This window comes from Callithrix jacchus, chromosome 14 (assembly GCF_049354715.1).
Source record: "Callithrix jacchus isolate 240 chromosome 14, calJac240_pri, whole genome shotgun sequence".
Taxonomy (NCBI): domain Eukaryota; kingdom Metazoa; phylum Chordata; class Mammalia; order Primates; family Cebidae; genus Callithrix; species Callithrix jacchus.
The window spans coordinates 90,425,561-90,442,378 of NC_133515.1; the positions used below are offsets into that span (position 1 = coordinate 90,425,561).

Genomic DNA, 16,818 nt, shown 5'->3' on the forward strand with positions numbered 1-16,818 from the left:
CCGCCCTGATCCCAGCATGCTCCGGGGAGTAGGTCCGGTTTTTCGGGTGGTCAGGAAGATGGCGGCCTCAGGGGCGGAGCCGCAGGTACTGGTACAATACTTGGTGTTACGAAAGGATCTATCACAAGCTCCGTTCTCCTGGCCGGCGGGCGCATTGGTAGCGCAGGCTTGTCACGCGGCCACCGCGGCCTTGCATACTCACCGCGACCACCCGCACACAGCAGCTTACCTCCAAGAGCTGGGGCGCATGCGCAAAGTGGTCCTTGAGGTGAGGCACTCGGGCGGAGGGAGAGGTGCTGAGACGTCGAGGGCTCGCTCCGTGGGGTCAGTGCAAAGTGAAGTTAAACTGAGTATTTACCTGGGTAGGACGCCAAATTATTTAAAAATAATATTAAAAACCTTAGTATTAATTGAACCTAGCTTCAGATAGACCAGGCACCAGGGGTGTAAATCGGTACACCTTTTAAAATAGCAGTTAGGTTCTTTTTGCAGATGACCAAGCAAATCTCACCCTTACCCTTCGACTCCGTCTCTCCTGCTGCTTTGAGATATAGCCTAAGAAAATAATCAGATGCACCCAAAGAGCTTTGCACAAGGATAATCATGGAAGCCCTTACGTTTCTGAAGCATATTTGGTGGCCTGGAAGAGTGCTCATGATGCGAAGCTAACTCGACTATATGTACAGAGTGATTCAGGCTTCGAAAGGAAAAACTAAGGAAATATATCTAAACATTAAGTAGTACATGATGAGATTTTGGTTGTTTCCTAATGCTTCTCTATATTTTTAAATTTTTCTACCTTAAGCACATATTTTATACTAAGGTAAAACGTCTTTAAAATAAGCCAAAACTCAGGTGGAGGGGTAGAGTAATCCCTTCATGGGTAACTGGCAAAGACAGATTATCTTTCAAGAAAATTGCTGCTGGGTAGTGAGACATCAAGCGGTAACCTGTAGGAAAATGTCTGGAGAATCTGAGTAGGCAGAACAGAAGCCGCTGGCTTTTCACTTAGATTTCTTCCTAGGAAGAGGCCTCAGGAAATCAGGTTCAGACTCCTCTTGTCACAGATGAAACTATCTGAAGCCCACAGAGATTAAGTGACTCCCGGAGTTTAAAAGACTGCTGATTCTTAGTCATGACTCAAGAAAGGGACTTAGGAGTTGCTACTGGTTAAATTGAGGTGCTGCTGTAGTCAGAAAGACCAACAAAATATAAGACGATACCAGGATTAATGACATTTATTGGGTGCTTAGTATGTGCCAGGCACAGGTCTGAGCCTAATTTCATTAATCCTCCTATTTTATAAAGGGACCAAGAGAGGCTGGGCTCAGTGGCTCATGCCTTTAATCCCAGCACTTTGGGAGGCTGAGCCGGGTGGATCACCTGAGGTCAGGATTTGGAGATCAGCCTGGCCAACATGGTGAAACCGCATCTCTACTAAAAATACAAAAATTAGCCAGGCATGGTGGTGGGTGCCTATAATCCCATCTACTCCGGAGGCTGAAGCAGGAGAATCGCTGGAACCCGGGAGGCAGAGGTTGCAGTGAGCCGAGATGGCACCACTGCACTCTAGCCCAGGCGACAGAGCAAGACTCGGTCCCCAAAAAATAAATAAGTAAAACAAAATAACCAGGCGTGGTGGCAGGCACCTGTAATCCCAGCTACTTGGGAGACTGAGGCAGGAGAATCACTTGAATCCAGAAGGGAGAAGCTGCAGGGAGCTGAGATCGCACCCCTGCACTCCAGCCTGGGTGACAGTGCAAGACACCATTTCAAAAAAAAGAAATCCTTTCACTAGGCAGTTGTTAAAGTCAGAGGCACTTAAAATTATGGGCATAGCCATAAAAGAACTAGAAAATGTGTAGAGCAGAATTACACATTACATGTGTATGTTGGGCATACAGCATCTCACAAGGGAAGATACAAATCTCCATTTTCTAAACAGGAATATGAAGCTTCTCTACCCTCCCCAGTGCAGCAAGGAATGACATTGCTGCTCTGCAGCCCCTTCTTCGGTAAAGCTGTTACTCCACTTTCAGTTAAGAGGACTCCTGAAACCTTTTTTGGCCTTCTGACCCTTGCTAAATGGGCTATTCAGTTTGTGTTCTGTGTTCTCCTTTAGGCCCCAGATGAGACCACCCTAAAGGAGCTGGCTGAGACCCTGCAACAGAAGAACATTGACCACATGGTATGGCTCGAACAACCAGAGAATATTGCCACGTGCATTGCTCTCCGGCCCTACCCCAAGGAAGAAGTGGGCCAGTATTTGAAGAAGTTCCGACTGTTCAAATGACTGCTGCTTTGATATGCTTGAATATCAGCTGGATCCAGAAACAGCAGGCCACCCATTCCTAAGCATCGTGTGCTCCCTGCAGTGTCAGCTTGCTCCCCTCTTTCAGTTGTAACAAAGTCTTGAGGGTTAAGCACGTCGTGTTCATATTAAAGTTGTCACTAATAACTACTTCCTCTTATTATTATTAATAAGTTCAAGTGGGGAAGGTGGGTGAGCAGTATTGTCTGGGGATCATTACTCAAAGAAAAGATTTGGTTATACTCTCCTATGGGGATCAAGGAAACGCCCTTCTAATCATCCAGGTTTTGGCTGGGCGCAGTGGCTCACGCCTGTAATCCCAGCACTTTGGGAGGCCAAGGCAGGCAGATCACCTGAGGTCAGGAGTTTGAGACCAGCCTGACCAATATGGAGAAACACTGTCTCTACTAAAAATACAAAATTAGCTGGGCATGGTGGCACATGCCACCACATGCTACTCGGGAGGCTGAGGCAGGAGAATGGCTTGGACCCAGGAGGCGGAGGCTGCGGTGAGCCCAGATCACACCACTGCACTTGAGCCTGGGCAACAAGAGAGAAAAACAAAGCAAAACAAAAATCACCCAGGTTTGAAACTTTGCTTTTGAATTCCTTATTTCTTTCTCACAGCCAGGTATCGTATTTCATTGACTCTAAGACAACATGAACTTTATGATGCAGTAATATTTTATGTATTGTTAAAAAAAAATGCTGGCAACTAAAACTGCAATTGATTGTATTTCAATAACAAAGATGTTAAATTTGTCTCTAAAATAATAAAAAGTTAAAATGTGTGTGTCTATATATATGTACATAGATACAGATTTATTTGATTCGATGAAATCTGCCAAGTACTACAGCTATTTTCTTGTCATTTCAGTGCCACTGCCCTGTGTCAGCCTCTCATTTTGCTCACTGGAGTGCCCCACGGTCTGTTCACCTCCAGTGTGGCGCTCCAATCCAGAAGATAGGACGGCTGAGCACCTGTGTAGTCTAGCCTCCTCCCTGCCTACAGAGTAATCCCAGCACTCCTTAGCTTAGCCTTCAGGCGGTCCTCATGTTTATTTCCTTTTTCTTTTTCCCAAGACAGAGTCTCTCTCTGTCACCCAGGCTGGAGTGCAGTGGCGAGATCTCTGCTCACTGCTATCTGGGTTCAACTGATTCTCCTGCTTCAGCCTCCCGAGTAGCAGGGTGTGTGTCACCATGCTGGCTAATTTTTGTATTTTTAGTAGAGACGGGTTTCATCATGTTGGCCAGGCTGGTCTCGAAATCCTGACCTCAGGTGATCTGCCAGCCTCGGCCTCCCAAAGTGTTGAGATTACAGGCGTGAGCCACCACACCCAGACTCCTACCTATATTTTTAGTTGCATCTTGTCTTCCATTATTCAAACTTGATGTTTCCGCAGAGTCACTCAGTTGCTGTTCTCATCTCTGGCGTGGGAGTTTAATGTTATTACTCCTCCTTCCCTTTTCTGCCCCTGGACTTAACTGAAACTATTTCCAGCTCAAGTGCTATCACTGCCAAAAATTCTTACCCAGCCAAAAATGATAGTTCCCTTTGAACATCTGTAACACTCTGTACACTGTGTACAATATTTCTGTAAACATTTGGACACATCTACAGAAATTGCTTAGGTATCTGTGAAGCAAAGTTTATAAGGGGTAATTTGCTCAACAGATATCTATTGTTTGCATATTGTGGCAGGCTGCACATAAAATAGTTTTTACCCTCAGGCAGTAAGAATCTATATGAGTGTTACCCTTCCCCCCTTTTTTTTGTACCAAGATCCCAGATAAGATTTCCCTTTATGGGCCCAGTGTGGGGGCTCACACCTGTAATCCCAGCACTTTGGGAAGCACCTGAGGTCAGGCGTTTGGGACTAGCCTGACCAACATGATGAAACCCTGTCTCCACTAAAAAAACAAAACAAAAAACTCAGGCACAGTGGCTCACACCTGTAATCCTAGCATTTTGGGAGGCCAAGGATGGTGGATCTCCTAAGGTCAGGAGTTTGAGACCAGCCTGGCCAACATGGCAAAACTCCATCTCTACTAAAAGTACAAAAATTAGCTGGGCATGGTGGTGGGTGCCTGTAATCCTAGCTACTCAGGAGGCTGAGGCACGAGAACCACTTGAACCCGGGAGGTAGAGGTTGCAGTGAACTGAGGTTGCCCCATTGCACTCCAGCCTGCACAACAAGAGTGAAACTTGGTCTCAGAAAAAAAAAAAATTTACCTTTATGACAGGTGGTCACCTGAATCGAGGAGAGCGGATGGGGTCTCACCGGGAAAATCGGTAGAGTGCTGAGGGGAGAGCCAACCCCAGGAAGCTGAGTAAATGAAAAGTTCAAGGGGTAGAGAGCAATCGTGCAGCATAGAATTCAGTAAATAAAACATGGAAACATTTACCAATTGGGAATGTACTGGTGAGCGTGGTGAAGTTTAAATAGCATAGTGAGGGTGGAAATCAGATTGTAGTCTGTTGAGACAAGAATGTGGGGGAGGTAAGAGGTGAGAAGTGTCCCTTCCGAAGCTGGAAAGGGAGGAGAGAGAGGATAATGGTTGATTAGGGGCAGGAAAGAGCAATGCTGGGTCCCCTAGTCGGGATTCTTAGCTCTTGAGCAAGTTGACAGGTGAAGAGGAGAAAGAGTGAGGAGAGGAGAGATTAAAGTTACCAAATAGAATAATTGATGAAGCCCAGAGAAAACAGGAAGAGGTGGGGTCAAAGGCATCAGAAAAAATCGGCCTTGAGCTGAGAGAGGGGAAACTTCTTATCTGACTGGAGGAAAGGCAGATGGTGAAGATACAGACGTACACACATTTATAGATTGGAGGAGAAAGAACGTTGAAGTTGACCATATCTGCTTTTTTTCTATTAAGTAGGAGGCATATACATTATCCTCAGCAAACTATGCGGGAACAGAAAACCAATTACTGCATGTTCTCACTTCAAAGTGGGAGCTAAATGATGAGAACACATGGACACACAGAGGGGAACAACACACTCGGGGAGCAATTTGGAGGGTGGAGGGTGGAGGGTGGGAGGAGGGAGTGGACCGGCAAAAATAACTAACGGGTTCTAGGCTTGATATCTGGGTGATCAAATCTGTACCACAAACTCCCATGACACAAGTTTACCTATATAACAAAGCTGTACATCCTGCACATGTACCCCTAAACTTAAAAGTTTAAAAAAGTAAGATGCATGGCCAGGCATGGTGGCTCACATCTGTAATCCCAGCACTTTGGGAGACCAAGGTGGGCGGATTACCTGAGGTCGGGAGTTGGAGACCGGTGAAACGCTGTCTCTACTAAAAATATAAAAATTAGCTGGGTGTGGTGGTAGGCGCCTGTAATCCCAGCTACCATGGAGACTGAGGCAGGAGGATTGCTTGAGCCCGGGAGATGGAGGTTGCAGTGAGCTGAGATCATGCCATTGCACTCCAGCCTGGCCAACAGAGCGAGACTCTGTCTCAAAAAAAAAAAAAAAAAAAAGTAGGAGGCATCCACTCTTTCAGAACACTGAATAAACTTCCTGAGCACTGTACTGGATAGCAAACTGGGTAGGAGCCTAGGCTTTGGTGTCAAACTGCTTGAGACCAAATCTGGATCTCAGACTTTCAAGCTCTGTGCACTTGGGCAGTCACTTAATTTCCCTGAGACCCAGTTCTTTTATTGGTAAAGCAGGGATTTGCAGTGTGCTGCATGGATTAACTGTGTTTGGATGTACACACCCCTTTGAGCAGTGCCTGGGATTTGGAGCTAAAACCTAAATTTAGGAAGATGCAGACGGCACAGCCTTCAGAGCTGCCCCTAAGGGTTCTCCGTCAAGTAGGCCATTATCTACCCCTTTCTGTTAGGAAGCGATGCCATCCAAGATTCATCAAATACCTCCTGATATTTCCATTCAAGCCAATTAGGAAAGGGTTTTTAAGTGACACTGCATCTTTAAAAAAAATTAAGTTCTGAATTCTTCAGTAAGACATAGTATAAAACTAGACAGAAATGAGACGCCGCTGGGAGATGGCAGATTTAGGCAAATCCCTAAAGCAGAGATCTCAGCACAAACAACAGAAACGTCTACCCAGGCGGGAAAGGAGCAGGTACTCATGCACCAACGCTGAGTGACAGCAAGGCAGTAAGTCGCAGGGAAGCAACAGATATTCTTATTGGTATCAGCTTAAGACCATTGCCATTTGAACTAGATCAGTGGCTTTCAAAGCGGTGTTCTGGTCCCTAGATCAGTACCACTTGGGTACTTATTAGAAATGCAGATTATCAGACCCCACCCCAGACCCACTGAAGTGGAGGCTCTAGTGCTACCTAGAAACAACCTGGGCCCTGGAGACAGCCAGCCTAAAAGGGGAGCAATAAATGTGTGTGGTTTAGAATCAACATATTGTAAGAGGGTATAAGTGCTCACAGGAAGAAGTCAAATAGCTGAAATCTGGCACCAAGTACACTATACTTGGCCACGCATAGCCTTAGTACAACACATAGCCTTAGTACAACACATAGCCTTAGTACAACGCATAGCCTTAGTACAATGCATAGCCTTAGTACAACGGATGGCCTTAGTACAACGCATAGCCTTAGTACAACACATGGCCTTAGTACAATGCATGGCCTTAGTACAATGCATGGCCTTTGTACAACACATAACCTTAATACAATGCATGGCCTTAGGACAACGCATGGCCTTAGTACAACTCATGGCCTTAGTACAACGCATGGCCTTAGTACAACGCATGGCCTTAGTACAACGCATGGCCTTAGGACAACGCATGGCCTTAGTACAACGCATAGCCTTAGTACAACGCATGGCCTTAGGACAACGCATGGCCTTAGTACAACACATGGCCTTAGTACAATGCATGGCCTTAGTACAATGCATAACCTTAGTACAACGGATGGCCTTAGTACAACATATGGCCTTAGTACAACGCATGGCCTTAGTACAACGCATGGCCTTAGTACAATGGAAGGCCTTAGTACAACGCATGGCCTTAGTACAACGCATGGCCTTAGTACAACGCATAACCTTAGTACAACGGATGGCCTTAGTACAACACATAGCCTTAGTACAACGCATAACCTTAGTACAACGGATGGCCTTAGTACAACACATAGCCTTAGTACAACGCATGGCCTTAGTACAATGCATAACCTTAGTACAACGGATGGCCTTAGTACAACGGATGGCCTTAGTACAACATATGGCCTTAGTACAACGCATGGCCTTAGTACAACGCATGGCCTTAGTACAACGGAAGGCCTTAGTACAACGCATGGCCTTAGTACAACGCATGGCCTTAGTACAACGCATAGCCTTAGTACAAGGCATGGCCTTAGGACAGCGCATGGCCTTAGGACAACGCATGGCCTTAGGACAACGCATGGCCTTAGTACAACACATAGCCTTAGTACAACGCATGGCCTTAGGACAACGCATGGCCTTATTACAACGCATAGCCTTAATACAACGCATGGCCTTAGTACAACGCATAACCTTAGTACAACGCATGGCCTTAGTACAACACATGGCCTTAGTACAACGCATGGCCTTAGTACAACACATGGCCTTAGTACAACACATAGCCTTAGTACAACGCATGGCCTTAGGACAACGCATGGCCTTAGGACAACGCATGGCCTTATTACAACGCATAGCCTTAATACAACGCATGGCCTTAGTACAATGCATAACCTTAGTACAACGCATGGCCTTAGTACAACACATGGCCTTAGTACAACGCATAGCCTTAGTACAACGCATGGCCTTAGTACAACGCATGGCCATATATAGTGTACTTGGTGCCAGACTTCAAAATCAAAATTATGATTTCTTCAACACAGCAAGATTGTGCTGCAAGCCCTAGAATGGACACTACATCCTTGAAAAAATCCCCTTTGCTTTGGTAGGATTTTTTTGTTTCTTTTGAGGTTGAGTCTCACTCTGTCGCTCAGGCTGGAGTGATCTCAGCTCACTACAACCACCACCTGCCGAGTACAAGCCATTCTCCTGCCTTAGCCTTCCAAGTAACTGGGACTCGTACCACCACACCTGGCTAATTTTTTGTATTTTTAGTAAGACAGGATTTCACCAGGTTAGCCAGGATGGTCTCAATCTCCTGACCTCATGATCCGCCCACTTAAGCCTCCCAAAGTGCTGGGTTTACAGGTATGAACCACTGCACCCAGCTGGTAGGTTTCTTATATGTGAAAACATTTTATAATTAACAAAGCACTCCCGTATGAATCATTCCTGACAATTTTTGTGGTGCAGGCTGTCTAGTCTCAGAGTTTACAGATTCAGAAAGGCTTTGACTTGCCAAGATCAAAGACAATGGCAGGATTGATATTGAAAACCGGGTCTTTTGTTAGTTCAGTTTTTCTTTTTTTTTAGACAGTCTCTCTCTGTCACCCAGGCTGGAGTGCAGTGGCACAATCTCGGCTCATGCAACCTCCACCTCCCGGGTTCAATGAGTTCTCCTGCCTCAGCCTCCCTAGTAGCTGGGATTACAGGTGTGCACCACCACACCTGGCTAATTTTTGTATTTTTAGTAGAGACAGGGTTTCGCCATGTTGGCCAGGCTGGTCTCAGACTCCTGACCTCAAGTGATCTGCCCACCTTGGCCTCCCAAAGTGCTGGGATTACAGGTGTGAGCCACCACGCCCAGCCTCAGTTTTTCTAATCTCTCACAGTTGGTTACCAATTTGATTTTCCAGCCATCTAGATACTGGAGGGTAGTTTGAAAAGGGGTCACGAATAGTTCAAGTGCTGAAAAGTTGTATCTTCCCTTTTAAATTGGTTGACATTCTGGATTATAAAGCAGCCTCCTGTGACTATAAATTTTGTGACTCAATACCCTAGAGCCCAATTATCATTGGATGAGCTGACAAAGTTGAGTTTTGAACTTGGAAAGCTGAGGGTCAAAGCCCGGGTCACCACCTCTAATGGCGCTGGCAGAGCAGGGAGGGCTTCCCTCCAGGGGCGGGTTAAGAATTGCCTGTTTTATTGTTTAATCAACACAGAACTTTCCCACAGATTCTGAGATTCTGTCCTAAGGGCGTGAATTCCTTCTTGCTTCCTGGTTGAGAATCTTGGCAGTAGTGAGCCATCGTAACTCATGGGAAGGCGTTAGTGTGGAAAGATGGTTGAGAACCACTGTCCTCAGCTATGACTGCCTGACAGGTTTTATCTATCCTCTGAAGTCAGGCTTAGCACAGCACCAGTGTGTCCTTCTTTAAGATCCAGATATGGTGTGTTTTGACTGCTGGCTTAAGGCTGGATTTCAGCTGAGGGTTTTTTTTTTTTTTTGAGATAAGAGTCTTGCTCTGTCGCCCAGGCCGGAGTGCAGTGGTGCGATCTCAGCTCACTACAGCTTCCACCTCCTGTGTTCAAGCAATTCTCCTGCCTTAGCCTCCTGAGTAGCCGGGACTACAGGCACGTGCTGCGGCACGTGCTGCCACACCTGGCCAATTTTTGTATTTTTAGTAAAGATGGCCAGTCTTAAACTTCTGACCTCAGGTGATCCGCCTGCCTCAGCCTCCCAAAGTGCTGGATTACAGCCCTGAGCCACTGTGCCTGGCCAACTGAGGGGATTTTTAAGGTTCTAATAAGTGGCACCCAAGTTCTGAATCTAGGTTCTTGAGAAATGAGACAAAAAGCAGATTTTAAAAATATCACTTTTATTATCAATTGGTTAGAAGATACAGCTTTATGCGATGGCCTAAATAGAATTGCTAGTTCCTTGTCTTAAGGAAAAGTGTGAATATACAGAGCAGATACTTCACCAAAGTTGATGCTTCCTACTGGTCATGTGGAGAAGTAGGGATAAAGGGGACAAATTCCCCACGTTCGATCAAACTTTGATAGATTGGTTCCACTCAGTTGAGAGACGTGGACCAAAGGCAATCACCCACCTAGTTGGTCCACGTCTCTTAATTGAGTAGAACCAATCTATCAAAGTTTGATCGAATGTGGGGAATTTGTCCCCTTTAGCCTTACTTCTCCACATGACCAACTAGGTGGGTGATTGCCTCCATTAGGAGGAAGAGTAAGGTAGAACGACAGAGTAGGAGCATCACATCAGTTAAGAAGGAAGAAAACACTGAGTGCGGATGAAGCATTCTACCTCTGCCCCCACACTGGAGGTAAGGAATAAGAAATGCTCATGGTAAAAGTGGAAGATGAATAGAGCATCAGGTGAAAGATGTTATTTGCTGGGAATGAGAAGAAAAGCTGGGACATCAGTGGGGAGGCTGTCTGAAATAATAAGACACAAGACTGTGATGAGGTAGCCGCAGGAATAGAAATTGAACCATGGGAAATATGCTATTACTTCTTTGTGATACGAATGGAAAGAGCAAGGCAGGTGACAGTCCCAGGAGACTTGATATTAAGGCTCAACACTTCAACTTAATGGCTATGCAATTTAGCTTCAGTTTCCTCACCTGTGAATAAGTTTTAGCAGGATCGTGAGGACCGATTTAAAAAATCCTCCAGGAAAGCACTATGTAACAATCACCACAGTTTAGTCTCTTTTAGTGCAATCTGCATACTTATTTCTTTTTCTCATCTTATTGCGTTGGCCAGAACTTCTAGTGCAATAACGGCAGTTTTGGCAGATATCTTTGACTCACTATTGACTTTCGTGAGAATGCTCTGTGACCTTCACTGTTAGGTGTGTTATTTGTTAAGAGTTTTGACAAATACTCTATTAGATTAAGGGTTTATCTTCTGCCACTGGTTGGCTAAAACATTTTTCAATTCAGAAATGGATGTCTTAAAGACCTTTTCTGCATCTACTGAAATGGTCACATGGTTGTTCTCTGTCGTTACTGTGGTGAATTGTACTCCTAGACTTCAAATATTGAACCATCTTCGTTCCTGTGACAAACCCTGCTCGGCATGATTATTTAATGTGAGAGAGATCGTTAAAAGACCTGGATTCCAGTCATCTTTTAGTCTTTAAAAACCATGACCTTAAAACGAACTATATACTGATGTCTTCCAAGTTTATATCTTCAACTCCAATCACTCCCATACATTTCAGGTCCCATGTATATCCAACTGCTGATTTAAGATCACTTAAATGTGATCTTAATCACATTTGTCTAATAGGATGTCTAATAGGAATCTGAAACTTACCATGATAGAAAATGAACTAAACCTGCTTTTCATTCCCATCTCTGTTAATGGCAACTCCATCCTCTGGTTGATCAGGCCAAAAACCTGAGAGTCTTTCTCTTTTTCTTCAAGATGGAGTTTTTCTATGTCACACAGGCTGGAATGTAATGGCATAATATCTGCTCAATGCAACCTCCGCTTCCCAGACTCAAGCGATTCTCCTGCCTTAGCCTCTCAAGTAGCTAGGACTACAGGCATGTGCCACCATGCCTGGCTAATTTTTTGTATTTTTAGTAGAGACAGGGTTTTACCATGTTGGCAAGGCTTGTTTTGAATGCCTGACCTCAAATGATCCACCCACCTCAGCCTCCCAAAGTGCTGGGATTACAGGTGTGAGCCACCACACCTGGGCGAGTCATTCTTGATTCTTTTACACACACCCCATATCTGGTATGTCAGCAAATGTGGTTGTCTCTACCCTTTTTTTTTTTTTGAGATGGAGTCTCACTCTGCCGCCCATTCTGGAGTGCAGTGGTTTCATCTCTGCTCACAGCAACCTCTGCCTCCTGGGTTCAAGCATTTCTCTACCTCAGCCTCCCGACTGGCTGAAATTACAGGTGCCCACCACCATGCCCAGCTAATCTTTGTACTTTAGTAGAGACGGGGTTTCTCCATGTTGGCCAGGCTGGTCTTGAACTCCTGACTTCAGGTGATCTGCCCACCTTGGCCTCCCAAAGTGCTGGGATTACAGGCGTGAGCCACTGAATCTGGCCCTATTGTTGCTACCTTTTTAAAAAAAATTTTTTTTTCTTGATTTATTAATTATAATTCAAGATGACTCTCTACATTTAACATAGATCCAGAATCTGACCACTTCTTCTGATTTCCGCTGCTACCCTCCTAGTCCCAATCACCGTCTCTTGCCCGGATGACTGCAGTAGCTTCCTAACAAGTTTCCTTGCTTCTGCATCTGCCTTCTTCATAACAGCTCTTCACACAAAGCCCAGAATAGCCCTACTGAAACCCAGGCAAGAGCATGCCACTTTCCTGCTTAAAATCTGGCAGCGCCTTGCAATCTCAGTAAAAGCCAAAGAATTGATTTGGGTGCAAGGCCCCACACCATCCTGTCCCTCGTTACCTCTTTGACTCCTACAGTTCTCAGTCGCTCTGCTCCAGCCTCAAGGCCTTTGCACCCTTGCTTAGGAAGGTCTTTCTCCATGTTGCCATGGCTCACTATCTCACCTCCTTTTGGTTGTCACTCAGATGTTACCTTCTCTGAAGGCGTGTTCTGACTTTCCTGTTGTAAACTGTGACCGCTCCACTCCACTACTTCCTATCCTGCTTCCCTACTTAACTGCTTTCCACAGCACTTGTCATCTGACACACCATATATTTTGCTCATTAGCCAACCTTCATTAGAATGCAAGCTCCATGAGGGCAGGGATTTGTATTTTCTTCATTGAGGTAGCCTCAGTGCCTGAAATAGTACCTGGTAAATAGTAGGTATTCAATTAACATCTGTTGGTTGAAAAAATATATATCCTGTCATTACTCTTAAATTACTTGTGATATAGTCATTCTTTAAAACAGCTATTGTGCAATTTTTAAGACAAATTCTTAGGTCTAAAGATTCCCAAGATGACGAACCACAACTTCCTTTTGAGCTGGAAATGAATAAAGTGACTGAAGTCATCTCTTTATTTGGGGTTATAAAAATCACATACCAAAGACTGATTAAAAACCTAGAACTGGTTCATTATACTATCGTTTCTACTTTCATAGACACTTAAAAACGTTCTTAATAAAAACCTTTTTAGAAGCTTTTTACTGAAGGTAGGATGAAAATTTAAAGCCTAAGCTTAGAGTCGCACGAGTCTTTAAATAGGGTGTGCTCTATAGGGAGCTTTTTCCCAAGTTGGTTTTACTTGAACTTTAAAGTCTAGCTTGCTAAGTAATTATTATTTGAAGTATAATTGCTAACATTAGAAGAATGTTAAAATGGAAAGCTAATTTTTAAAATTTATGCCTTTTTTTTTGAGACAGAGTCTCTGTGGCCCAAGCTGGAGTGCAGTGGCGTGATCTCGGCTCACTGCAACCTTCACCTCTGGAGCTCAAGCGATTGTCCTGCCGCAGTCTCCCAAGTAGCTGGGACTACAGATGTGCACCACCACACTTGGTGAATTTTTTTGTATTTTTCATAAAGACGGGGTTTCACCATGTTGCTGTAGGTGGTCTTGAACTCCTGAGCTCAGGCGATCCACCTGTCCGGCCTCCCAAAGTGCTGGGATTACAGGCATGAGCCACTGTACCTGGCCAACTTATGCTTTTTAAAAAAATAAAAGGTTGCAAGTCAAAAAGGAAAATGATCAGAAAATATGTAGCCTAAAGTTAAGTATAGGCAGGTACGTGATAAATTACTTTGGACTTGAAAAAGAAGCAGAAGTGAGCAGGGCTGGACTGTGTCAGGAGGAATGAGGAAAGAAACCCCAGGAAGACCTTAGTTCCTGTGAGAGGAAGCTCAGCCTGTTTGCTGACATCCGCTTCTGTCCACTTTCTGAGATAAGTCACTCAGCTTTCAGAGACATTGGTTTTAAAGGCAAAACTGATAGAAATTTCACAAGGAATCACCTTATTCTTGTTTAATTTCAACATGAATTGCTTCTCAGCAGCATTTTATTGCAGGTAAAAGAGAGAGTAGGACATATTATTTTGAAAAAAAAAAAAGAAAATCTTGGGCCCCCCAAACGCACTGTGCCAAAGGGAAAGTTAAGCTTGGGAACTGAAGGACACAAAAACTTCCTTTTGTTCCTAGATAGATGTGATTTCACATGCTGACTTTCTTTCATGTGTAAAATGAATGGCTGGGCACAATGGCTCACATCTGTAATCCCAGCACACTGGGAGACCAAGGCAAACAGATCACTTGAGGCCACAAGTTTGAGACCAGCCTGGCCAACATAGCAAAACCCCATCGCTACTAATGTAGGAAATTAAATAAAAGGTTCCTCTTCAAAGCTTTCCTCTTAGTTTATTACATATAAATAATAGTTCCTTCCAGGTTAATTTACTTTAAAGCTTTTGCTAATAATCTTAAAGTCGCTGTTAGTCATAATAAAGAAGTAAGTGCCTCACGCGTTCTTAGTTCTTACACTTTAACCTAGATATTTGCCCTGACAGGCCTGGAAAAGCCCAGGCAAGTCTTCGGTCAAAGCTTATTCTCCTTCCTTATTTGAAAATATCATTGCTTCTCTAAGCATTCCTCAAGTTACTTCCTCTTTCCTTTTGTTCTCCTCTGCCTTTACTTCTTTAGAACATTTCCATGTTTTTAGCCAATTGGGTCAGGCAAAGATGAGGTCCTGTTTCCGCCAATGGAAAATGGACACAGCAGTAGGGCGACTGTGTCAGGTTATGAAAGTTATAAATGTCCCTGTCTCCTTGTTCACAAGTGCTCTCATGGCAAGATTGCCAGCGGGCTGAACCTTCCTGCAGGAAGTAAACTAGCTTTGCTGAGACATCCACTGTCTCCATGTGGATTTTTCCCGACGTTATAAACCCATTTTCAACAACTGAAAACACAAAAACTTAGCCACGCATGATGGCACATGCCTGTAATCCCAGTTACTTGGTAGGCTGAGGCCCAAGAATTGCTTGAACCCAGGAGGTGGAGGTTGTAGTGAGCTGAGATAGTGCTACTGCACTGCAGCCTGGGTGACAGAGGAAGATCCTATCTAAAAAAAAGACTTAACTGAGTACAGGAAAAATGCTTGATTGACTTTCCCCACTCCTGTCTTTTTAAATGTAGAATGTGGATTCAGTGAGTGCTAATCAAAGCCTCACAAGAATGTAACCATTTGCCCTATCACCTAACCTCCCCCTTTCTCTGTCCTCCAACTCCTCCTGTGCACTCTTTGCCCTTTAAATACTAAAGTCCTCAAAACAATCTTTGAAAAAATCACAGGCCACAGATCCTATTGTAACTTGTATTTCTTTTTCCCCATGCACAACCTCAACTGTGGCAAAATAAACCTCTAAATCAGTTGAGATCTGTCTCAGGCACTTTTTGGTTTATGCTCTATATTCATTTTTGTAGGGAAGACTGCAAGTTTTTCTCCCTGATCTGGCTTTTCTACTTTCTTGGTTTAAGACGGTCATCAACTCAGTCAGGTGATTTTCAGTGAGAGGGTAATTTGGGAGAAGTGTAAAGGGTTTAACTGAAGCATGTATCATCTATAAAGCTGAGGGCCTGATGAAGTATTGCAGATAACTGCAAATGTTCTGCAAATTCTTCAACGATGTGGAGACTCCTAGAGTGTGAGAATTTTGAAACTTTTAGTGAAAAGGACCTGTCTTCACTCACCTTTCATGAAACAAGAAAACAGTTGATACAGGAGCTAGAAAGAAATTATTTAGGCAGATAGTGAGAGTCCTTGATGGATTTTCCCTTTTAACAAAAAGCAGGCCCCAAATAAATTCTTTTCTAACAAAGAGCAGCCTGAAAAATCAAACTGCAGTCATAGACAAGTGAGCTGGAAGCTTGCATGGGTGAATGCTGCCAGCTGTGCCAATAGAAAAGGGCTACCTGAGGGCCAGGCATGTTCAACAGGGAGGCTCCAGCTTCTCTTTGTCACAACGGGTAAAGAACCAGGCAACATGGCACCACCAGGTAGAGAACTATCTGCATAATAAAAGATTAGTGTGGGGCCACCACCTTCTTTGCATGGTATGCAAATGGCACACCTAGTTTTAAGCAGCTTTTCGTGCACTATGTAAATGGTACACTTGGTCCAACCAATCTTGTGCACCCTATGTAAATCAGACACCGCTTCCTCAAGCTTATCTATAAAACCTTCTGCATTTCACTGTGGAAGTGGCAACCCATTTCCCATTTTCTCCAAGACCCCTCTTCTCTCTGCAGCAGAGAGAGCCTTTCTCTTTCTTTTGCCTATTAAGCTTCTGCTCTGAACCTCACTCTTTGTGTGTTCACATCCTAGTTTTCCGTGGCTATGAAACAACGAATCTTGGTTATTTACCCCAGACAATGATGCCATTTCACAGTCATCAAGATAAAAATCAAAATCCTGTCTTAAGCTTGTAGACAAGTTTGCAATCTTCCCTCAGCTCAGCAATCCGGACTCTAGGAAGACAACTTCAGTGTCGGTCTGCCCACAGCCACTTTCCCTTACTTGAAATATAGGCTTTGAGTCTATTTCTTCAATCAGCATTTAAGATCCTACTATGTAGAAGGCTCGGCGGGAGGGTGCGGGTGGTAGGAGTGTGTGTGCATCTCTTCTTTAAGAGGCTTACAATTTAGTGAAGAAAAGAAACAGATGTGCATATAACTGCATGCCAGTGGAGGCCCAAGCACTGCAGCAAGGCA

At 44.3% G+C, this 16,818-nt stretch overlaps 1 protein-coding gene across 1 annotated transcript; it reads left to right on the forward strand.

Moving 5' to 3' along the window:
- Nucleotides 1–2: 2 nt before the first annotated feature.
- On the forward strand, nt 3–3,112 carry PTRHD1 (peptidyl-tRNA hydrolase domain containing 1). The gene is made up of 2 exons (XM_002757989.7): nt 3–268; nt 2,123–3,112. The coding sequence occupies exons 1-2, from the start codon at nt 17–19 to the stop codon at nt 2,291–2,293; spliced, it is 423 nt and encodes a 140-aa protein (XP_002758035.1). The 5' UTR covers nt 3–16; the 3' UTR covers nt 2,294–3,112.
- Nucleotides 3,113–16,818: the final 13,706 nt, after the last annotated feature.

What these genes read in the sequence shown, in the direction of transcription:
- PTRHD1 (XM_002757989.7), top strand. Translation starts at nt 17, where the DNA reads ATGCTCCGGGGAGTAGGTCCGGTTTTTCGGGTGGTCAGGAAGATGGCG. An exon ending in TGCGCAAAGTGGTCCTTGAG is followed by an intron (nt 269 to 2,122) that starts GTGAGGCACTCG and finishes GTTCTCCTTTAG; the next exon opens with GCCCCAGATGAGACCACCCT.